The following is a 24,472-nucleotide window of genomic DNA, read 5'->3' as shown; positions in this document are numbered from 1 at the left end:
CTCAGTGCAGTAGCACCCCCTAAGGTGAAGGGAGTGGGGCGGGGGTGTTGGATGAGAGCTTTTGTCCTTTTAATGGCTGCGACCCAACAGAAAGACATTGCGAAGGGATTGCCTGACCCTTGCAGAGAGCTCAGCTGTAAGAGGCTCCAGTTCTTTTACACATCGGCGTGAATTCAGCCAAGCTGCCACAGACTGGCCTGGTAGCTTAGCTCCTGGCAGGAAGGCCCCTGGGAGCGAGGAGGTTTGCTAACAGGTGTTTCACAGAAAGACAAATAGGCAAATATTCAGGGGCCCATTTTTCAGCTGTGTCATGAAAACTGTGTAACCAGCTGCTCAGCTCCCCCAGAGCCCTCGCTGGTGGCAAGTCGCCAGCTTGGGTGCCCCAGATGCAGCGAATTTTACTGCCAAACCTCATAGTCATAAACATAAAAACATGCGCCTCCGACGGGATGTGAGGCTAAGTACTGTGTTCTAATGCCATGTGAGGGCACAAAGCCTAGCGCGCCCTGCAGCCCGTGGACTGACTGACACATTAAAATGCAATGGAGCGTCCTTTCCTATGGAGTTCCCCATAGAGTCCCATGCAAACTGTCCCCGGCCCGCTTTGTAGACGCCAGTAGATGCCGTGTGTGAAATGGTTTTGACACTCCTTTACCATATTTGACCATTCAAAAAACAGGACACTCCATGGGGAGTGTCGCCCCCAGCTAATTCAGACAGCCCCCACCCACAGTCCACCCCCCCTCCTTCCATGCTCCGCCACCACTCTGCCCCAGGTCCCATATGTTCGTATTTTCCTGGACATTTTTAGATATTTAAAAATTCCTCCCAGACAGTGATTTAAGAACTAAAAAGCCAGACGTGTCCGGGAAAATACGGATGTATGGTAACCCGAGTGTAGCTGTGCTCGAACGCCAACGGAAGTTATAGGTCCGGGTCAGCCCATGTTAGGCAGGAGGTCAGCTTAGAGTAGCATAATGGTCCCATCTGACCTTAAAAATATATGACTTTAGTTCTTACAGCTCTTGCATAGCTACTTATAATAGGAACCTGAGCAATGGGGTGGCATGTGTGTGGGGGGGTGTCTGTGCAGCCTGCCTGTTTGCTCTCCTCCCCTCTGCACGCTATTGTGGCTGCAAAACCTGCAGCCCCACGTAACGCCCTTGGCTTGCAAAAGCAGCCTGGAGCAACCTCTAGCCCCGGACTGCTCATTTCGTTACATTTTAGAAAAACGTTTCTTAACAGATGTTTGTGCCAATTCCTCCTTCCTATTCCCTGGGTTGTGAGCAGGAGAATCAATAGCTGTTGCGATTTAACTATCCAGGACAAATCCACAGCCACATGGAGATTTTGCTTACTAGGGGGCTGCTGGTATGAAAGTAGGGTTTGGGCTCAGGAAAATTTCATCTAGGGCTCCCCAGGGCAACAGCCTCCATGCTGGACCAACGAGTCACTAGCAGGAGGATTAGGGAATAAGTGTTAAGAAACCATTTACTTAGGAACCTAGATCCAGAATCTAAAATGATCCAATGGAAAAGCTCTTCTTTGGCCAGAATTCCACTGGGTCAATTTTTAAGGTCAAGCATGGACGCAGACATGCGAGATGGAAATGTTCTACTATATCAGCTAGTCGATCACCTAAGGGGCTGCACAGGGTAGTTATCTACCTTGTTCTCTAGCTCAGTAATAGGCAATAATTGGAGATATATCAATCTCCTAGAACTGGAAAGGACCTTGCAAGGTCATCGAGTCCAGCCCCCTGCCTTCACTAGCAGGACCAATTTTTGCCCCAGATCCCTAAGTGGCCCCCTCAAGGATTGAACTCACAACCCTGGGTTTAGCAGGCCAATGCTCAAACCACTGAGCTATCCATGAGTGCGTCTCAGCCTTTCCTGCACCAGGACCCCAACCCCTTTCAGGGAGCACCCGGGGATCCCTGGCTTTGTCCAGTCCATTTTTAAGTGGCCCCAGTAATGAAGTTTCCATTACTTACCTTGAAGTTGTTACACTATCCAAGATCCACTGGCAGGACAATTTTCCTTATCTTCAGCCTGAGTGTCTATTTTCTGAATTTCTTCCCAGGTCTCCTAGTTATTGTTTCCTGTACCACATGCTGGGTAGCAAATGTAGCCTCCATGCATGTAAAATTAAAACTGCTGACAGAAGTGCTGCAGCCAGCATTCCAGCCACGTGCACACAGACTAGCTCCCTGGTCCCTCCAAACTTCTCCTCCCTCAGAGTTCCGTACATCTTGCTCCAGCTCCTCGGAAGGTTAGGCTGCTAATCTATGGGCAAGATGATGTCATAAGAATCGTATCCCACTCCCAGAAACACATACAAACACCTGTTGGTTTCAGTGTCTAAGAGCAGAATCTAATCCTAAAACTTCTCTCCATTTCTCGTCTAGTGGGTCTCAATCAGTCATTCCCAAACTGGTCTGCAGAGAGTAGCTGGTGATATGGGAGAAGCGGTGTCCATGGGTTTGAGATATGGTTGTCGCTATGAAAAAGCTTGGGTGTCACTGGTTTAAGCAGAAGCAGGAAAAAAAAAACTGAACAAAATTGCCTATTGCAATTCTACACACTAGGTGGCAGTGTGATTTAATTCTCAATTAAACAGTCAGGTTATTTTTGCAGGGATTTATGTATTGCTAACATAGTGGCTGGCTGTACAATACTGCATGGGCATCTTCTGCACTGTTTCCATTTTAAGAGATAGTGACCAGAAGTATTTCTGAGTAATATTTGCTGTCAGCAATATGTGTGTGTGTGTGTGTGTGTGTGTGTGTGTGTGTGTGTGTGTGTGTGTGAGAGTATATTGCTCTTCGCCACTTCAGTGTCATGTTCAATTTCAAACTGAACCTAGGGAGAGCACAGCTCGGGAGCTACACACATTCACTTGCAACAAAGCTGTATAATCCTATGAGCCAAGTAGTAACAGTGACAACCCCTCTGTTGGTAGTGGCACTGGAACCCTTATTAGACTGAACGGAACTAAACTTCTCTTGACCTCAGCAGAGGGGCAACCTAAGGCTAGATTCCCCAGTGGGTCTTCGGTGCTTAAAGTGGCAGTGAAGCACCTAAATCCAACACGTAGGCATCAGTGCCATTCACAAAACCACTGCTCTGGAGACACCTAAGTTTCCACCGGTGAAGTCCCCTAGACTCCTACATTTCAGATGCTGCGCATGCGCACAGCTGCCAAAGTCCTGACACCGCTGAGCGACCTGATGCTTAATTCATGCCCAAAACAAGGTGAATGGGCAGCTTTGCACTTAAACAGCAGCACTGCTGCTAGGATTGAAACAAGCAACTGATGCACAGAATCAGAGTTTAAGGCCAGAAGGGACCACCAGAGCATCTGACCTGTCTATCACAGGCCACCACCACCACCCATCACCTGCCTGCTAAATCCAACCACTGGAATGAGACCACAATATTACAGCCCACAGGAGCCTAGACAGACTTATGGGCCACAGGCAGAGAATAATAAATACATAATAATAATAATAATAATAAATCCCTTTGCATTTGAAATTCACCAGGCATCAGCCACACACGTGTAAGAAATATAGTTTTTATTTTAGTTTAGTTAAAAAAAATAATCGTACCACTGAATGGAAGTAGCTTTTGAAAAAAAAGCAACAACTTTTAAATTCATCTGTATAAACATTTGCTAAAGAAAAGCAGTACAAGAATGGAAGAAACTAATATCATCTTTGAGCAGATAACCATATGAAAAATAATAAAGCCTCTACATCCACCAATGGGTTTCTTCTTAAAATCTTTTACCAAAATACCGGGTTAGTCAAAAAGCAATCAAGCAATTAAGTTTTCATGATGAATACGACAATCTGAATTTTGCATACCAGTGGTGTGGATTTTTTTAAACATTTTTTGCAGCAAACATCAACACTAAAATGTCAAGTCTTCCGTTTTCACACTTCACTTCCTCATCTGAATGACGACGTTAAGGGTTAGTTAGGGCTTTCCATGCTTACAGGCAGGCATAAGACAATTCTATTGGTTTTCATTACAAACACCACTTAGTGCAATGGAGGTTTCTGTGTATTCCAGTTGACCTCGTCATAAATGCAGTTAGAGACATTAGTTACGTGTATGGTTTCGTTACAAAACCTGAAAGGACCGAACACCGGTGATTAGAGTTTGTCCCTTTCTTTTAAAAATCACAGTGCATGCAAAAGACATAGAAAAGCACTTTTCAGAGAGGTGTTTTTCCAGCCTGAATGTTTATTGGTTGTTAAAGAGCCGTAGCTGTATTCAGCAAGGTTCCCCAGCTGGCCCGTGGCTTTCCCCTAATTTTTTGCAAGTGACCAAAATGTTTAGGCCTGATACTGACACATCCCCTGCGTTCGTTCTCCCACCATGGCTCTTTCTGCACAGGGAACAGTGTCTACAAACCAGCTGAGGTGACATACACAGGATTATGCCAGCGTTAGCTGCATCGTCCAGAACTAGGCTGAGGTTTTTTCCCCTAACACCTCGGTACTAAGTGCTTATCAAGAGGGAATGCAGAGAGAGGCAGAGCTTTGCAGCACTTGGGTCTCAAGTCAGCATTATGCCAAGCAACTCCTGGAGGTGCTGTGAGTCCTTAACTCCCACTGCCATCAAAGGCAGCTCAGGGAACTGTCCAGATTGTAAAATTGAGCCCTTAGTGTGTATAACCATTTAGGACCAGTCTCTGGTGCTTAGCATCTCACAGAGAGGCAGGCCAGCCCTGCTCAAAATCCACCTTCTCATCCCACCCCCTGGTGAAGGGAGGTGGCCTTGTCCTCATTGTATGGGCACCAAAAGTTTCAAGCAACTCATCCAAGGCCACGCAGTGAATCAGTGCCAGAGGCAGGATTAGAACTCAGCGTCCCGGCTCCTCACCCCACGTTCAGTTGACTGACCATGCTGCGGGCTTTCCCCACAGACGATTCTTGGAACGGTTTCAGCTACGGGCCTTTAAAGGGACTGATTTAAAGCATTAAGTGTAGAATGTTTCCAGAAGACTACGCGCACTCCCAGCCGCCTGAGGCACTTCTGCACAAGCAGGAACTACTAATCCAGAGTCCGGTACGTTCAGTGCCGGGGGCATAGCCACAGTGCTTACCCTACGGTTTGGTTTACAAAATGGTTCACAGCTAGAAAACACACACGAGTTCAGAGCACATGGAAAGTTTGGGGGGGGGGGGTGTTTTTTTTTTAAAGCAACGTTACACCTGCAGACACACATCGTCACAGAACAGCTAACAGACCAATGGGAAACCAAGTCTTCACTTGCCATATTTACAGTGCAAGGAAGCAGGATGATAAACAAAACTGCCAGCAGCCCGTCCCTGAAGGTGGCCCAACAACTCTGGATTCACAGACAAAAAAAATGTTCTTTAGAAATTGGTCCCTTCAACCATCACTTACACAAATCATCCCGGATCTTTCCCAGACAGTAGTTCGCTCGGCACCTCCTTGGCACTCTGTACCGTGGAAGTCCTGTCCAGGGCTGCCGCCCACCCACCCCCGCCCGCCCTCTGATCATTGCTTGAAGGCGGACTGTAGTTCCTTAAAGGCGGCTTTCCTCTGCTTCATCTCCTCCGCCTGCTTTTTCTTCTCCTCCTGCTCGGCTTTGATCTCCTCTTCGAAGCGGCTGGCCTCATTAATAGCTTGGACCTGGAAGTTCAAGCACATTTGGCAAGGGAGTCAGAAGAGCCCACCCCGCAAGGCCTCTGGCAGCAGGATTTCTCACAAAGCGCATCAGCCAAAGCCCGGCGGGGTCTAAGGGAAACTTTCCACTGACTTCAGCGGGTTGGGGATCGGGCCCTAACAGCGAGGTTTCTAGCCGGCCCTTTGGGCACTGCTCATCTACAGAGCACAATCCAACCCTGTCACCTGCGAACCAGCAGCACGTGCTGGGCCGCGGCACCTTTGCTGTCCCGGCTGCGATTCAGCAGACTCGCAAGGAAGAGCGGATGCCACAGGCAGCAGCTTTGCAGGCTGCAAGCCGAGCTCCACCCTCGGGGGCACGCAGCTGCCATTGCACGGCAATGGGTGTGTGTGTGTGTGTGTATGTGTGTGTGCGCGCGGGGGAGGAGGGGGGTCTGGCTCCAGAGTGGCTTTCTGTAAACCATCGTGTGACGCACACTGGTTATATAGGACATCTGAACACTGGGCACTATGGTCAGAACCATCTACCAGTCCCGGCACACACGTTCCCTGCCCACCCTTTACCTTGTGCTAATGGAACACGCCCTCACGTTCTCCCGCCCCTCCCCGACATCACGTATTCCCCCATCCATCCCCCTCCTGGCTGCACTCAAATGACTTCAAATTGTATTTTGTTCCCCCCCTTACTTTGGCCTCGAAGAAGCTTTTGGCTCCCTTCACGCCCTCCGTGGAGACGTCGATCTCCGAGAGCCGCGCTAAGGCGTGAAGCCCGCTGTCTTCCTGCAACTCGCCCGCCGCGGCTTTGCGGAAAATCAGGAGAAACTGTCAGAGGGAAGAGGCACAACGTTGTAGTAAGTGGAACTAGGCCGGAGGACCTAAGAGAATAATCCTGCCAAGTAAGACTTGCTGCCCCGTGTTATTTATTACTGACCACAACCAGGGTCCCACGGCGCTAGGCGCTGTGCAGACCCAGAGGACAGCCTCTGCCCTGAACAACGTACACAATCTCCGCCGCCGAAGAGGAGAAGGAAAAGCTGAAGTGACTTTCCCAAGGTGTCACAAGCCAGCAGTGGCAGAGCTGGGAGATGCCAATGTCTTGACCACTGGACCTGGCCTGATACAACTGACCCTGAACGTTTTGTATCAAGCACAAGAGTGCGAGTTAGGAGATTGCCGTGTAACCAGGAAAGACAGGAAGCTGACAGGTGAGACACTGAAAATTAGATCATTGGGCAGCGTTACTATCTTATTTAGCTACTGTAAGACCAAACACCATGAATATTCATCTTGTGAGTGATACTGAGCCGTATCACATGTCTGCTGCACATCTGCTCATTAGTATTTTAAAGGCAAGTGCCGAGATAACTGCATAGAGCAAGCCAGCATGAATGCCAGCCGCTCAGGCGTGCATGCAGCCATGTCCCTCACAGAGAATGAAGGCACTGGCAACTGCCTGGACAGTGCGTAAACCAGGAAGATGTAATCCCCTTAGCAGCCAGGCAAAGTAATGCACTCAAGTCTCACTTCTCTTTTTGGAAGGGGATCTCATCTGATCTGCAGAGGCTTCATTAAGACGCCCCAAGAGCGAAGTGCTTTGGCACGGAGGCTGTTTATAGAGGCAAGCAGCCTGTCTCCCACAGGAAGCATGTTTAGGGTGATGCTATCCCGAGGGAGCGCCAGGGTCTCTGTGCAGTCAGCGTAAATCCATGGAAATCTCCTGCAAGGAAGGAAGACTTTTAAATGCAAGGGGCTGCGTGTCCGCATGAGTGTCCTACCCTGGGGCTGAGACCCAGTGCTGGAGAGACCTAGAGAGCTGCAGGAATGCAGCAACCGAAACACAACTGCCCCGTTAGCCTTATCCCTTATTCAGATAGCCCGGCAGGAGTGCACAGTGCTTCACAGGCGGAAGAATATATTAATGCCTGCCAGGAGCTTAAAATCTAACAGATATAGCGATCCTCCCCTGGGTGGGGACTCCGTGGGGGGGAAGACATTCTGGGGCGAGCAGGCCTAACGGTTTCTTATATTATCCTAGACAAGCTCCAGAGCAGAGATTGGTGCCAGCCGGAGTGTCGAGAGGGGGTCTGAAATGAGTACAATGAGGATGTGTGATGCAAAGAGGGAAGGAGGATTTTGTAGGTGAGATAGGCAGCACAGGCAAAGGCATAAGTGGAGGGGGGGAAAATGGACACAGAAGCATCAAGGCAATAGCAGATTTAGGGATGTAAATATTGGTTAAAAAATTAACCGGTTAAACAGTTAAAATTATATCGATCAGAGCCCAGCATTGTGGCCTCCAGGTTGACGTTGCCAGCTGTAACGCCGCCTGAATGCAGCTTCTCTGGCATTTCAGCCCAAGCTTCTCCCCAGGACACAGCTTCTATAGACATTTATACAGGGCATGTGTTGAATTCTCCTGCCTTCGACTGGGAGGCCATTCCCTTAGGGCCGTGGCAGGAGAAACAGGCTGGGGAATCTGGAAACTGAACGTGCACAGCACAGATATTCAGCGGTGGAGGGTTCGGAGGCACATGCAGCGTGATTAGCTATACACTGTAACCGAGGGTGCAAAGATCAGTGTGGAGCCAGTGAAGGAGCAGTTGTCCTGCCCTGGCAGAGAAGAGAAACATCTAAAAATCTCAGTATCCCCAGAGAGGATCGGGTGCTTCCATGGATCGGGCACACAAACCGGGATGGGCGTACTGCCCTGGAGCCCTCGCCCGGACACTGCTCACTAGAGAAGGCCTTACCTCCCGGAAGCTAAGTTTGCCGTCAAAATCTTCATCTACTTCTTTGATCATGTTCTTCAGCCCAAGGTGTGTTTGTGATGCTCCTAGTTTTTCCATCATTAGCTTCAATTCCATCAGGTCAATGAAGCCATCTTTCCCCGCGTCATACCTAAGAGACAGAAACCATAACTACAGAGACCAGCTTCCCTTCAGAAGTAGCTATTTCAGATCCTGTGAATTTGCCTCTGGTCTTATCAGCACTCTTCTAGAAGGCCCTGTCCTATCGCTCCCCATCAGTGCTGCGTTTGCCAGCCCACCTGTACCGTCTCTCTACACCGTGGATTCATCAAATACCACGGAGTCAGTGGAGCTCAGGGACTTCAGTATCAAATGATCAGGCCTCTCCCAGTAAAGCTAAATGTTAGCTTAGCTAAAGTCTTAGCTGTCCTCCTCTGTGGACAGCAGCCATTAGAAGGAGACATGATCACACATGATGGGTGAAATTTACCTTCCTTTCCCCACAGGGCCATGCAGCAAACCATCAGGAGGGGCAGATATAACCTACTAAGAGTGAAATCCACCTCTGTCCAGGAGAGCAGCAGAAGTGATGCACAGGGCTGGTACTGCCCCCGATGCTTCACTACAGCCCCTCGAAATGTAACTCCACAGAGCTTCATTCCAGCTGGCAGAGAGTGAATCAAAGAGCTTTGCCTGGCCTGGGATTGAACTACACACCCAGGAAATGCAATCCCCTTCCTGCTTGGGACCCTGAAGCTCTAACTTTCAATTCCCTCTCCAGCAACACAACACAACAACCACACACACACACACACACGGTAAAAGCAGCTACAGTCACTGGCATTCAGCTCCAGCTTAGGAAGCTGATCTACTGCCCAACGGTACAATTTCCCCACTGTACAAAAGCACAACAGGAAGTTCACAGTCCAGAATAAAATAAGTGCTTAAAATCATGGATCTGCCTTTGTCTCTTAATGGCCTACCCCCATGCACTATGCAGTCTGTTGTCACAGAGTGCAAAGAAGAGTTAAGGTACAGCTCAGCCTTTCCATTCTACTTAGTGGGTGAGTCTGTTTGCTTTCCAGCCTCCGATCCAGGCAATCGCTGGAGCTTATCACAACGTCCACAAACAACGCCACGCTAAGGACAAAGACCAGACTCTGCGTGGGTGCGGAAAGAGCACGGGGCCATGCCAAGAAGCAGGGGCAAGGCAGGAAGCAAGAGCAGGAAGCATTTCGACACCGCGCTACTGACGGTACCGAGTGCAATGGCCTGCAAAGAGACAAGGACAAAGCGAGCAAAGGAGGAAATTGCAGGGTTGGTTGTGGGGTTTTGTTTTTTTTTTTGCACCATTAAAATATTTCTTCTGCTTATTGTTCCAAAAATTGTACCGGGGGCATAAACAAAACCAGAACTTACTACAGCCGTCACTCTAAGACACGACTCGGGGCAGCCCCAGAAAGTGAGCAGAAGTTCGGGTAATGTGCCGTCACTTCCTTGAGCAGAGATCCCAAGGCCAGAAGGGACCACTGTGCTCATCCAGTCTGACCTCCCATATAACAGGCCAGGGACCGGCCCCACGGTCATTCCTAGAGCAGAGCTTTTAGAAGAACGCCCGATCGTGATTTTAAAATGGTCAGTGATGGAGAATCCACCATGAGCCTTGGTTAATTATCCTCCCTGGCAAAAATGTATGCCTCATTTCCGGTCTGAATTTGTCTAGCTTCAACGTCCAGCCATGGGATTATGCGTGAACCCTTTCCATGCTTGATTTCAGAGCCCGTTATTAAATATTTGTTCCCCAAGCAGAGATTTATAGCCTGCGATCAAGTCACCTTTTTAACCTTCTCGTTGTTAAACTGAACAGATTTAGCTAAATAGATGGAATGGCAGCACTTTGGCAGTCTCAGAACACTCTGTATCAAGCAATAGCTCTTAAAAAGCTTGGGGGAAGAGAGGGAGAGAGCCTTGGCACAAGCCGCCAGGCCTGGCAGCTGAGCTGTGAATGTCAGGCATGCAGAGCCCAGCTGTAAGAGGTAGTCTTACAGATCTCCAGCTGGTGGCTTCAGCCTGTTATAGACACATCTTTATGGAGCTTGGCTGCTGCACTCCAAGTTGAGTACTCAGGAGCAGGAATTTTGTTTCCCACTCTGAAGAGGGGGAGACGGCGCATTCAGGTATGAAATTAGCTACCGGGATGGGAGGAAAAGCAATTAAGAGTCTGCACATTCTAGGAAAGCCTCTCCACCCCCTCAGCGTGCAGATGATCTGCCTGGTGAGCTGTATAAAACCTTCCTGTTTAAGAAATGAATAGTGGAAACTACACACCTCCCTAGAGGCTTATGATATTGTGAGGTTTTAGATGAAGATCTGGTTCCTCTAAAGTCTCCCAGGTCAATGAATCAGCATGTATTTAAAAATAGTAGCCAGAATGTAGATAGCCAGGATGTGGCTGGAAGCACCCAGTATCGAAATTCATCACCAGGCATGTACCAATGGACCTCAAAACACCCTCTGTCTCCTCTCTTAGTTTCATCTCTGGCTAGGCATTCTCTGTAACTAAGGAGTGCCTAAAGAGACATGAAGGTTTATCATCCTCAGATGCAGCCCCCCAGTCACGCTGCAAGAGAGCTGTGGCTGCAATTATTGGTCAAAGTGTTGCTTATGATCCACTGGGTCCTGGCCCAGGGGTTCCCCATAAGGATGTCCAGGGTTCCCCATAAGGACGCCGATATCCCACCATAATAATAGTCAAGGTTCATTGTGAACATGCCCCATAAATCCCATCACAGAACACGTTTGTGCTGAACGTTTATAGCAAGCATTAAGATGAGACAGGCCGGGCTTTGGTGGCTTACTATGGCTTTGGGTGTGTTTCAAAACCACCGGAGGCATGCGTGACACCACTAAAGGCACCCGAGAGTGTCTTTTTATAGCATCTAGTTTTACTTTTGACTGAAACGAGATTGGTTTGCAATGGTATCTGAGCCCTCCAGGACACAGCCGAGTGCTCCATTTGCTCACCGCTCTCGGGGCTTAGAATGCACTTGCATTAACAGCCCCATTAAAAGGCTCCCTGCAGGGGGGAGTGGATGCTTTCCGAATGATACTTTGTGCTTTTTCTGAAACGAACACTCCAGATGCTTTTCTCCCCACTGAAGCGTGCACCACTTAAGCTAAAGAATTTGTTGCAGTACAAGAGGAGCTTTTCCAGGTAAATCTTCCCACCACGACCAAGCATGGAAATTGGTTTGAGACCTGTGCCTTGATAATCCTCCTTCAACCTAAGCCAACCTACTTTTGAAATGGTATCACAGCTGTACACGTGCTTGGAGTTGAGTGGATTTAACTTGCTTCATCATTATCTGAAGACATCCTACAACTCTGCGTAAGTCCTAGATGGTAAAATGGGCACATGTGCTATACGAGGTTCAGTGCTTGCATTACTTGGCATATATGAGATTTCTAATAAAGTGATCACTCTAAGCCCATTCAATAATACTAAATTAGAAAACATCGTACTCCAGAGGCAGATTAAATATAGGACTGGTGGGTGCATCAAGACAGCATCCACACTAACGTAGCTATGCACATCTGTTAAAGAAGGAGGAAACACTGCCCTTCAGTTGTTGAATCATCATAAACTCTGAGGGGAAGTTTAAAATCTAAATAAGACATTTGATCTCCCAAACCTTTAATGTTTGGGACCGAAGACAAACCTGGACAGAGCACACAGACTACAATCGAGGCAGACAACTGGTGATATGTAACTATTAAATAAATGCACTAAGCAACAGGACTGAACCCAGAGACTGATGTCTCCGCCAATATAATGGGGTGGAATAAATAACCTAAACATTCTTATTTATCGTTCGTCTTTCTGCCATGATGTCCAGACACCGGAATGTTGTGCTAAGACGAAGGATTCCTGCTAATATATATGTCTATGTTGACACAAGAGACGTGAATGTTAAGGCATCGATTTCAGAGTAGCAGCCGTGTTAGTCTGTATCTGCAAAAAGAACAGGAGCACTTGTGGCACCTTAGAGACTAACAAATTGATTTCAGCATAAGCTTTCGTGGGCTACAGCCCACTTCATCGGATGCATGCAGTGGAAAATACATATATATATATATATATATATATATGGAATATATATAAATAGATATCTTCCTATTGTATTTTCCACTACATGCATCCGATGAAGTGGGCTGTAGCCCATGAAAGCTTATGCTGAAATCAATTTGTTAGTCTCTAAGGTGCCACAAGTCCTCCTGTTCTTTTTTCTTAAGGCACAGAGTAGCTCTGCATCGGTTTTCAGAACAGGAGAGATGGCCCAAGGATCAGTGTTTTAACAATGACTTCATTTCTATTGAGCAATGAGAACTGGTGAATCAGCTTACCTGGTAGACACTGGTACTGAGAGTGACTATTACGCTGCTACGCCATTTACCTGCTCCATTCAGACTGGCTTGGAACAAGGTGGCTGTACTTTAACAAGTCAGAATAGTTTGTCCATAAACTAGAAGGTTCTTCTGATTAGGGTGAAGTCTTCATACCGACTCTTATCTGTGAATCACTGTCAGGCAGCCAACAACTGCAGAAGTCACAGATGGAAACTACCCTTGAGAACACGAGGCCCCGCTCCCTGCAAATGCCAGATTAATCTGGCAGGCTGTCTAGGAAAGCAGATTCAAGTTATAGCCATACTCAAAAATTGCTTTCACAAGGCACAGCTAGCGAGTTTGTTTGAAGACCTTGATGTTTTTTGTCCCTAGAATACACGTGCTGAAGTTACCTGACTTCCCTAAAGAATCATAGAAGATTAGGGTTGGAAGTAGGGTGACAAAATAGCAAATGTGGAAAATCAGGACAAGGGGTGGGGGGTAATAGGAGCCTATATAAGAAAAAGACCCAAAAATCAGGACTGTCCCTGTAAAATCGGGACATCTGGTCACCCTAGTTGGAAGAGACCTCAGGAGGTATCTAGTCCAACCCCCTGCTCAAAGCAGGACCAACACCAACTAAATCATCCCAGCCAGGGCTTTGTCAAGCCAGGCCTTAAAAACCTCTAAGGATGGAGATTCCACCGCTTCCCTAGGTAACCCCTTCCAGTGCTTCACCATCCTCCTAGTGACATAGTGTTGCCTAATATCCAACCTAGACCTCTCCCACTGCAACTTGAGACCACTGCTCCTTGTTCTGTCGTCTGCCACCACTGAGAACAGATAAGCTCCATCCTCTATGGAACCCCCTTTCCAGGTAGTTGAAAGCAGCTATCAAATCCCCTCTCACTCCTCTCTTCTGCAGACTAAACAAGCCCAGTTCCCTCAGCCTCTCCTCATAAGTCATTAGCACATCCCTGGCACAATTTCACTAAACACCTGGTGTCAGAGTAGGTCCCAGCAACATCAGGCAGGAATTTCTCCATCTTCTTTAGCTGAATTGTTCAGCAGGACGATTTATAGGTTTGATCTGGATGATCGCTGCACCTAGCACAGGTCTCCCGGCACTGCTCGATAGTTCCCCATCAGCGGTTCTCTTAGTTACTTGGCATTTTTCATCTTCAAAGCCCTTTGCAGACATCCCCCCAACGCCCTTCTGGGACAGGCAGATATTCGTACAGGTTTATAGATGGGGAGAAGCCCCTGGTCGGAAAGCTGAGTTCAGAACTCAGGAATTCCTGGCTCACCATTAGAGTTGGTAATTCAATGACCTGGAGCGGGTGGCCCCAATTTCAGAAGTACTGAACTCCAGCTGAATGGCAGCCCCACTTGCTTCAAGATGGTACAAGGTGTTAGGTTTGTAGAACCAGCAGGTCAACGTCTGGTCTACAAAAACGAAGCCAGAAGAGCGGTGGATTTGGAGTTTGTGGGGCCTTGAGACCCAGCCAAGAAAAAAAACCAAAAACATTGTCTCTATCTCCCCCCCGCCCTGTTTTTCATTTTTTTTTCTTCGTCCTCCTCCTGTATTATAAGTAATGGGACATAAATGAAAATAAAGTGAGGTACCTTGATTGGGGCAGAGGGTTGGGGTGCAGGAGGCAGGCTCTGGGAGAAGGTCTGGGGGCGGGGTGCAGGCTGGGGCAGGGGGGAGTGCGGGCTCTAGGAGGAAGTTTAGGTGTGGGGTGCAGGCTCTGGGCTGGGGCAGGGGAGCAGAGCGGCAGCGCACACCTCAGGCGGCACAGTTCCCAAAGCAACCGACGTACACACCCTCTGTCAGCGACTCCTAGGTGGGGGGAGCTAGGGGGTCTCCGCACACCACCCCCCACAGCTCCCATTGGCTGCAGTTCCTGGCCAACGGGAGCTGCACAGTCGGTGCTCGGGGCGGGGGCAGCAAGTGGAAACATCCGCCCCCCCCCCCCCGAGGGACCGCAGGGATGTGCCGGCTGCTTCCGGAGCAAAGCGGCGCGGGGAGAGGGAGGCAGGGCGGGCAGGAAGCTGGCTTAGCCCTGCTTCGCTGCTGCTGGCACGTCTCAGCATGCCCCTTGGGGGAGGAGGGCAGCGGGTCTCCGTGCGTTGCTTGGGGCAGGGGCAGCCTTTGGAGCTGACTCATCCCTCCCGCCCCCCACCAGGGGTGCACAGAGACGTGCCAGCAGCCAGCCACTTCCGGGAGCGGCATGGGGCCACTGACCATGGCATGCAAGCAGCCTGCCTGCCTGCACCCTGCCGCGCCGCCGGCTGGACTCGGGGGCAGGTTGTCAGATATTTGTCCTGCATTTTGGGAGGCCCCTCTGTGGTTGGGGGCCCCGTGCCACCGCATGGTTTATTTCATGGTAAATCCGCTCCTGAGCCGGAAAACGTATCAGGTGGTGGAGGCGGGGAAAGAGTTTAATCTTCCACTTTGCCAGGGTTGGAAACAAGCTTTGCACAGCACTGGAAAGATGGAGCTCGCTGCTTCCCGGGGTACACAACGCTCTCTGTTAGACACAGTGCATCAGGAAGCGTCCCTTAAATCTCTGCATGGTCCCTCAGACCAGCAGAGCCTTTCTGGCACTGGCCCAGGGATTAACAGAGCAAAGGCCTTGGATCAGGGTAATTTCCGGTCCTGAAAGCGAGCTCTGAAAATGCCCCAGGCAAGTCTCACAATTGTGCTTAGGAGTTTGGGAATGGAAAGTCTCAGCTGTGCCTTGTCTGGTCCTGTGTGAACAGAGACCTGCTTTTGAGTCCTGGCTGCCAGCGGGGGGCAGTTTGCGATTCCAGACGCCCACGCTGCTAGCCAAAGCGGAGAGCTACCTTGCAGCACAAACAAAGGCTTAGTCATTTTACACCTTTGTCGGGAGTTACTGGCGGCGGACCAACATTCCAGACTGCCTCCCATTAACTATCTTGCCTGCAGAACATTCATCCAGCCCCAGAGGACAATGCTCCCCCCACTGAGCAGAAGAGAGGAGCACATGGGGCTGCCCCGACAACCGTGTCTCTGTTCTATTCATTGTGGACAACTTAGCATAACTCAACTTCTCCTTGTGTGTGGAACACTCTCTCCCCAACACGGGAAGGCCCAAAGATCCCAGTGGCGAGTCTCTAGCGTCTCTGGCTGTCCTGGAGTGAAATCAGACCCATGAAACACCGACCTGGGGACAGGTCATAGAATCTCAGGATTGGAAGGGACCTCAGGAGGTATCTAGTCCAACCCCCTGCCCAAAGCAGGACCAATCCCTAGACAGATTTTTGCCCCAGATCCCTAAGTGGCCCCCTCAAGGATTGAACTCACAACCCTGGCTTTAGCAGGCCAATGCTCAAGCCACTGAGCTATCCCTCCCACCAAAGAAACCCACCAGTTGTGCTGGCTCCAGAGGTGGCAGCAGAGGGTCCGGCTTCCCCTCTGCAGGGCGCTGAACAGAACCATTTAATTCCCCTGTTCAGAATTCCCTGACGCAGCCCCTAGAGAATTAGTGACCCACGTGGCCGGGATCCTCGAGCTGCTGCAGTGACTCCTGCATTGGAGAGGGTGGACACAGTGAAGAGATTCCCAGACAGACGTGTATCCCTGGGCTTCGCTCCTCCGAGAATGCCTAAAAGGGCCAGGCCAAGCCTGGCTTGCAGGGAGGGGACAGCCTCACCCTCCCCTCCCTGCCACAGGAGCTCCAACGAGGATCAGCTGGAGGGCAGTGCCCTGACTCTGATCCTAGTGCTAAGCACCCAGCAGGGAAATTGGGCTCTTAAGATACGGACCAGTCAGCGCCCCCACTGCCCTCAGAGCTCAGTGGCAGAGGGACTTCTCGGCGCTGTCCAGCTGCAGGAATCCGGCACTTCGCCACCGCCAGCAAAGCACCGGCGCTCCGGAAAACACGCCCGTGCCCACCTGATCATTTCCTTTCTTCCACCAGGGAAGACCAAAGATTGGTCCCACCTTGTTCGTTACCGCAAGCAAGACTCTCTTCCCTCTGCGGGAGGGGGGAGAAGTTGTGTTTAGGCTCTGCAACAAGCAGTCGCTGGCGCGCCTCGCAGCTCTGAAGCTGTCACGCTAGGGGAGCGGAGGCTTTCCAGAGCGGAGCCTCTAACTGAGCCAGCCTGTGACTCAGGGGTGCAATTTGCTTTGGTAGCAGCAATGGTTCTCTCAGGTAGGGTGACCAGATGTCCCGCTTTTCTAGGGACAGTCCCAATTTTGGGGTCTTTTTCTTATATAGGCTCCTGTTACCCCTCACCCACGTCCCGATTTTTCACACTTGCTGTCTGGTCACCCTAGTTCTCGGACCTCTCACGCCACATGCTCTGTGGACCTTCCTACTATAGTAGAAGAAAGGAAGTTCTCATGGAAGCCTGGATACATTTGGTTGAACATGTAGTTGATGACAAAGCCAGCCTGGGAGAAAAAACAGCTTCTCTCTAGACTGGATTCTCACCAAACAGCAACAAATGCAGCTCCAATGCACCTGCCTTGAAGATCCCACCCTGTATTAGGCACATGCCCCTATTTTCCCCTTCCTTAAGTTATTCTAGGGATCCATTTTAACTTCAGTGTGTTAGCCTGGGCTATAGAGCAAATCTCCCCTCTCGCTGGCGTGACTCACTCTTTGCGAGCCAGGGCTGGTAGCCGCTCTCTAGCTGAAAATCCCACCGTCCTGTATGTAACTCAGTCCTTCCTCTTCCCCAAATCAGCGGGGTCAATTCAATGTAGCATTTCAACCGAGCCTCTGTCTGGATAACATTAAATACACCCTGTGGATGAATTATTGCAGTGTTGCAAATTCCCACTGTTTCCTAACTTGGAAAGAGGGATTACCTCTCCTGGAGACAGGCGTTAATTGTGCTCCTAATCTCTGGCTAAGTGGTAAATGACCCCATTATTAGCAACCTCAAAAGAAGCATCATTAGCGCATTTCTGTGTCAGAAAGGTCAATCAATGGCTCCTTCAAATTCTTTGCTAGCGAGCTCTTCCTGCTTGCGTTACTTAAATCTTCCCCAGTTCTTTGCCTCGTTAAATAGGACCGTCCCAGGAACCCTTCATAATTGAAAACAGCCATGTTTACCAGTTTGGCGCCAACAGATCTAATAGGGATTTGGCCAGGCAACGAGGACAAGGATGAACTGTGTTAAAACCAGGCTCCTAGTTAGAGAGAGCATGTCCTTGCCCTGGTTTAACCCTATCCACACTGGGTTATCTTTGCTGGCACCAACCAAGCAGGATTTTTTTTAGAAGTCGGGACATCAAGCCGGTGTAGATGGAATCTGGCAGGTTCCAAGATTCTAGAACCTTGGAAGTAACGGGGCTGCAATCAGAGGTGCCGGATAGGAGGGGATGGAGAGTTTCTCTCTCTGAGGAAAAAGTATCCCCCAATCTGCCAACTCCTTTCAGGAAGAAAGCATGGAGCAGAATTCAGCAACATCTAACAGCATTTTGTCTGACATTATATATTATACTGTAGGCAAACAAGTACTGATTAGATCTCTACCACAGCTGCTTCAGGGAAGAGAGATGACTAAGTATGTGACTGACCTATACTATAGAAGCAGATGACTGTATTTCCTGTGTCTTTCTAAGCCTCTCGTTCTATGGTCGCCTTATAAAAATACTTAATTGCTGTAGCAGAGAGAAACACACACACACACCCAAGAGACTGCAGAAAGCAGCGAGCTCATTTCACATTAAGTTTAAAGGTATTTGAAACTTACTGAACTAAACGCAAGTATGCGGACAGCAACGTGGCCTTTTGAGCGGCAGCTAATAAATGCAGAACCAAAAATACACCCCCCAACTCAGAAGAAAGCCAGTGGGGGTAGAAGAGGAACAGCCTGCAAGCACATAACGGAGGAGAAAAGCAGAACTAGAAAAAAATACCAGCACCGAAGGAAGAGAAGTAAAACCTCTAAAGCAGGAACAAGCTAACACAGCTTTGGAGGTGGACTGACTTTAACCTTTACCTATGTGGTTCTGGTGACGAGGAAGGAGAAATAATTTAAGGCTAACCCTTTAACAGAGGGATATTCATGGGCAGAGCATTACTTCTGCAACCTTTTCATTGTTACTTTCCCTTCCGGACATCTACAGAAATGCCTTAAACTGACTTAGGAAGGAGGCAAGGGGGTGAAGTCTGGGTCCCCCAGGTTCTGTTACGCACACACACGCTCACTCCTGGGCTTTGCAGGCTCTGCCACAGGCCAGCACGGCTACATTACAAGCGATTAAAATCTCATGTGGTTCTGAGCAAGTAGCAATTTGCTGAATTCAATGCGACATCTAAGCGACTGTCTGAGAGCCTGATCCAAAGACCAAGTCAGTCAAGGAGACACTTTCCATTGACTTTGACAAGCTCTGAATCACACCTCAGGTTAATACCCTGAAAGGGAAGCAGGAGGAGGGAGAGAGAATGAGAAACAGTCAGTTCAATAGGTTTTAAAAATGAAGAATAAGGGAGATCACACATAGGTAGATTACAAAGCAGCTAATTACAAAATGCAGGGGTAATGCTAGGAGATCTCAGGACCCAGACCGGTAACCCTTACTCACATGAACTGTCCCAATGATTATGAAAAGTGAGCTCTGGAAACCTTAGTACAAATACACATTTAGAAACTGAATGCCTTGTGCTATGATTAATCACTTCCCTAGCACTGCGATGGCCTTGGGCACTGGTGCACCTCGCTTCCTCCTGTTCTCTAACTGTGGCATAGAACAGTTTAGTCTCCCCGGGCTCTGGTGCTTTGGTTTAGTTTTGGTTGTTGGGTTTAGTCTGAGGGTGCTGGGTGGTGTCGGTGGCCTGTAATATACCGGAAGTCAAACTAGATGAGCTGATTGTCCCTTCTGGTCTTGAACTCTACCACTCTTTGATTCCACTAGGATCTATGGGGCGAGTATACACCTCAGGCCTCAATGGAGAAAAACTTCCCGCAGACCCTCATCGTTGATCTACCAAATGTCTGTTAACACAATCGGAACGGGGGCAGTCTTGTCACTGAAAAAGGCATCTGTGGCAAAAGAGGAGCAGCAAATTCATCTATGTCAATGAGAAAATCTTCGGCAAACAAGTCAGATACAGAGAAGTTAACACAAGAATTTGACAGGCATTGTCACTGCTCTAGTTTTCATCAATATATAGACAATACAGGCAAATCCAGAAAGTAACCTGAACTTGTATTCTGGCTACCTGGATTTGCCAGTGGTTTGGGGATTTGGAATTCTCTAGATTTTGCTAGTTCTCCAAGTTACGCCAGCTGCACTGGCTTGACACACAAGAATGCAATTTGCTTTGCTTTACTCTGCAATCTTGCCTAACAGCTCCCACACAGACTCTCATTCCTCATGCTGCAGCAAAATGCTCGGAAGTGTGTTCAACTAAGTAACGTAAGAACAAATGAGTCGAGTGTGTAGAAACTGCTCACTCTGTAGTTCTGTAATCAGAAGTAGGCGTTACAGCTGGGCCAGAATATGGCCAGACACAGCTTTTGGCCAATAATGCAGCATTTCCTCATTTTAGGCTGCAACATACAATGCCTATCCCTGCACAGTGGGTTGTACTCCAATTTTAAAAGAACACACACAGGTCAGAACTGGTCCAAAATTAAGATCTCAGTAGCCAGGAAAAATGTAAATTTCAGCGGAAACAGATTAACAAACCCCAAACAAACATTCCAAAACAATGCAGCAGAACTAGGACAGTGCAAAGTATCTGGAAGTGAATTTGACTAGGAACTTACTGTAAACAAAAGCAGAACTAGTCCATTTTTAATGTCCAAGCAGAAAAACAAAACAAAAAAAGCCCATGGTAGTGAAAAGTTACTGGAAACGCTTTGTGTGAATAAGTAACATTTCAGATATTGTAACAGATGAGGAACCGTGGTTTTTTCCCCCCAATAGCATCTCCCTTAGTTCCATCACTGTATTTATTTAAATCAGTGTCAGAGTTTAAAGCCAGAAGGGACCATTAGATCATCTTGTCTGACCTTCTGTATGTCACAGGCCATTAAAATTCACCTACTTACTCCTGTGTGGAGCCCAATTAAGAGCTTATGGACCAATGGCCTGAACAGCCTTATGTTTTTTTAGTGCCGCCTCTCTAGTTAACACACACAAACTCTCTAAATATTTGTTCTTAGACTGATTTAGCTAAACCCTGTTTAAATAAATGGCTAACAACATATGTCATGTCTCAGCTGGATGCTAATTTAAAATAGTTGAGCAGGAAAGGTCAGGATTTAAAGAGTAATGACCGGCCCTTCTATTGATGGCAGTAACATACACAGAGCAGCATCCTTTCCACCTATTTCATCCCTGTTCCTCCACCTATTGAAGCCAATAGTAAAACTCCCAGCAGTGGTGCAAAATTGGGCCCTTGAAGCATTACACAATTGACCAGGCACATTATGGGATTTTTCCACGTTGCTTTGAAGCATTTGGTGCTGGCCAATGCCAGAGGCAGGATGCCAGACTACATGGCCCATTAATGTGATCTGTATTCCTGGAATTTTAACTTGTTACATTGAGAAGGTAATAAGAACGAGGAGTCCTTGTGGCACCTTAGAGACTAACACATTTAATTGAGCATAAGCGGGTGCAGATGCATCCGATGAAGTGGGTTGTAGCCCACGAAAGCTTATGTTCAAATAAATGTTAGTCTCTAAGGTGCCACAAGGACTCCTCATTCTTTTTGCTGATACAGACTAACACGGCTACCACCCTGAAACCTGAGAAGGTAATGTTTGAACAGCAAGTTACATATAAACCGATTTTTACAGAGGAGATCCAGCCTATTTTACTTTTTAATGTTGCAGCTTGTAACTTAACCCATAGCCTGCAGAATTCTTATGTTTCCAGAAGATCAAAAGTGACTTTTCAGTTTCCATGAGAAATTTCTACAACTCTAAGGTTTATTCTCTGATAGTCACCGTTAGTGACTAGTGATAACTTATTTGAAGCACGCTAGTGCAGTAATTGTCAGAGCGCGAGCCTCAGGAGGGACTGAACGGAGACCAACTGAAAAGAGGAATACAGCAGAAATTAATAGAGCAGGAAGTGTTGCTCTGATGTGTGAAATTTATTGCCATGTCAGGTTTTTCTAAAAGTTGCCGCCTATACTCTAACGCCACTAAAATGAGCAATGTCTGCAAAGCATAACGCCACAGGCACAGCTGGGTTTGTTGGGAAGAGATAGAAGGATTTTCTTGTTAAATCCCAAATGAGAGCAAGTCATCTCCAATTCTGGAAGCGGAACCCCCACCCCACACACACTTTCCTAAGCTTTAACTATTACAAAAGCAGAACTAGGTATTATCTCAGCATGCAGCAGAAATGCTAATCACCCTCACACCACTAGCCCTTCTTGTGCAGGGTCAACTTCTTCTGTAGATGTCTGGAAGCTTCACACCTTTGCCAGACTCACTTAAGAGGAGAGGGGAGTTTGTGCAGATATCTTTCCCCTCTTCTATCCACAGGCATGTTGCACACCCTGCTTTAAATCAAAAGCCCAGCCTCTCTACTGCAGCTAGGTCTGGCATCTTTTGGGGGAGGAAAAGGGGAAGTCCTCATGCTCCGAATGTAACCATTCCTATTCCCCCCAGCGTCACATGGCTGTGATCTCAAAGCCTGCCAAAAGCCAGCGGAACAACCCCCCACCCCACTTGTGCATAGGTCAGTGATGCCCCAAGGGGCAGATTAGTGTCCCAGGGAAATTCTCCCCCAAGACAGAGTTTGTTCTTCCCCGGGGGCAGGCGATGAGGATGGGGAAGTGGTTGGATTTGCTCCCCAGGAGGGGAAGGAAGGGGGCTGGATTCCCCCAACCAGAGTTTGATCCACCAGGAAAACAGGTGTCTCTCCCCAGAGGAAGGAGGGCTGGGGAGGAGGATCTCCATCATCTCCACCCGGTACTCGGTGTTTGCAAGTGGCTCCATCCATGCCCTATCGTGTGTGGTTGGGGGGGATCCCCTTCTCCCCCCCCCCCCGCGGGCTTTAGAGGAGTCACTTTCCCGGTCCCCAGCACCGGCTGCGGGGGGCAGCTGCTCAATTCCTCAGTCCTCCTCTTCCCTGGAACTCACTGCACCACCCTACATGGCCCCCATGCGTTCCCTGCCCGCCCCGGGAACCCACTTCCCGCCCCCTGGCCGCCCCATATGCCCCGGCCCCAGGTGCTCCCTGCCCGCCCCGTGCCCCCGGCCCCCGCCAGTCCCTGCCCACCCTCTGCCCCGGGAACCCCCTGCCCCCCGGACACCCCGTACCCCCCTGCCCACCGGCCTCCCCCTGCCCCGGGCTCCCCCTGCCCCCCGTACCCCCCGGCCCCAGGTGCTCCCTGCCCGACCCGTGCCCCCGGCCCCCGCCAGTCCCTGCCCACCCTCTGCCCCGGGAACCCCCTGCCCCCCGGACACCCCGTACCCCCCGGCCCCAGGAGCTCCCTGCCCGCCCCGTGCTCCCCGGACACCCCGTGCCCACTGGCCGCCCCGCGCCCCCCGGCCGGCCCCGGGCACTCACTGCCGGAAGAGACGCTCCATGTCGCGGATCTGCCGGCGGGAGAACTCGCGGAACTCGGTGTAGGGGTTAAAGACCTTGCGGCCGCCGCCCGGCGAGAGCTCCCCGCCGCCCTGGCTGAGCTCCGTGCGCCGCTGCAGCTTGGCGCTCAGCTCGCCGTCCGCGCCGCCGCCCAGGGGCTCCGGGCCGTCGGGCTCGGGCTCCGCCGCCGCCTCCTCCCCGTTCTGCCCCTCGGGCCCGCCGCCCTCCTCCTCGATCTGCAGCCGGCGGCCCAGCTTGCTGGCCAGCTCCTCCGTGGCCATGGTCCCGGGAGCCCGATGCGCGGCGCCAGGCGCGGCCGAGACTCTACAGCGGCGGCGGCGGCGGCGACCGGCCCAGCTGATTAGCCGGCCCCGCCCACCCAGCGCCACTGACTGACGGCGGGGCCGGCGGCGGCGGGACCGAGCCACACCGCACCCCGGGGGCGGGGGCGGGACAGACAGACGGGGCAGGTCGGTGCACGGTGCAGGACAGACGGGAGGGGCAGGCTAGACAGGACAGGGGCTGGGGCACAGGACAGACAGACGGAGCAGGTCGGTGCACGGTGCAGGATAGACAGACAGGAGGGGCAGGCTGGACAGGGGCTGGGGCACAGGACAGACAGATGGGGCAGGTCGGTGCAGGGTGCAGGACAGACAGGAGGGGCAGGCTGGACAGGGCTGGGGCTGGGGCACAGGACAGACAGACGGGGCAGGTCGGTGCACGGTGCAGGACAGACGGGAGGGGCAGGCTGGACAGGACAGGGGCTGGGGCACAGGACAGACAGACGGGGCAGGTCGGTGCACGGTGCAGGACAGACGGGAGGGGCAGGCTAGACAGGACAGGGGCTGGGGCACAGGACAGACAGGGCAGGTCAGTGCACGGTGCAGGATAGACAGACAGGAGGAGCAGGCTGGACAGGGGCTGGGGCACAGGACAGACAGACGAGGCAGGTCGGTGCACGGTGCAGGACAGACAGGAGGGGCAGGCTGGACAGGGCTGGGGCTGGGGCAATGGACAGACAGATGGGGCAGGTCGGTGCAGGGTGCAGGACAGACAGGAGGGGCAGGCTGGACAGGGGCTGGGGCACAGGACAGACAGATGGGGCAGGTCGGTGCACGGTGCAGGACAGACAGGAGGGG

General features: G+C 50.2%; 1 protein-coding gene across 1 annotated transcript; it reads right to left on the bottom strand.

Moving 5' to 3' along the window:
* Positions 1-3,562: 3,562 nt before the first annotated feature.
* On the bottom strand, positions 3,563-23,676 carry EFHD2 (EF-hand domain family member D2). The gene is made up of 4 exons (XM_044996406.1): positions 23,316-23,676; positions 8,414-8,561; positions 6,351-6,485; positions 3,563-5,669 (listed from the first exon to the last, which is right to left on the bottom strand). The coding sequence occupies exons 1-4, from the start codon at positions 23,612-23,614 to the stop codon at positions 5,535-5,537; spliced, it is 717 nt and encodes a 238-aa protein (XP_044852341.1). The 5' UTR covers positions 23,615-23,676; the 3' UTR covers positions 3,563-5,534.
* Between the last annotated feature and the right edge of the window lie 796 nt (positions 23,677-24,472).

The sequence above is a fragment of the Mauremys mutica genome, chromosome 21, assembly GCF_020497125.1.
Source record: "Mauremys mutica isolate MM-2020 ecotype Southern chromosome 21, ASM2049712v1, whole genome shotgun sequence".
Lineage (NCBI taxonomy): Eukaryota > Metazoa > Chordata > Testudines > Geoemydidae > Mauremys > Mauremys mutica.
The sequence above is the reverse complement of the archived record's forward strand: the minus strand, read 5'-3'. Positions and strand labels throughout refer to the sequence as shown.

Bases quoted from the DNA above. Each gene is read 5' to 3' on its own strand.
- EFHD2 (XM_044996406.1), bottom strand. From the start codon at position 23,614: ATGGCCACGGAGGAGCTGGCCAGCAAGCTGGGCCGCCGGCTGCAGATC. The intron at 6,486-8,413 runs GTAAGGCCTTCT...TCCCTCTGACAG, and splicing joins GCAAACTTAGCTTCCGGGAG to TTTCTCCTGATTTTCCGCAA. The intron at 5,670-6,350 runs GTAAGGGGGGGA...TTGAACTTCCAG, and splicing joins AAAGCTTCTTCGAGGCCAAA to GTCCAAGCTATTAATGAGGC.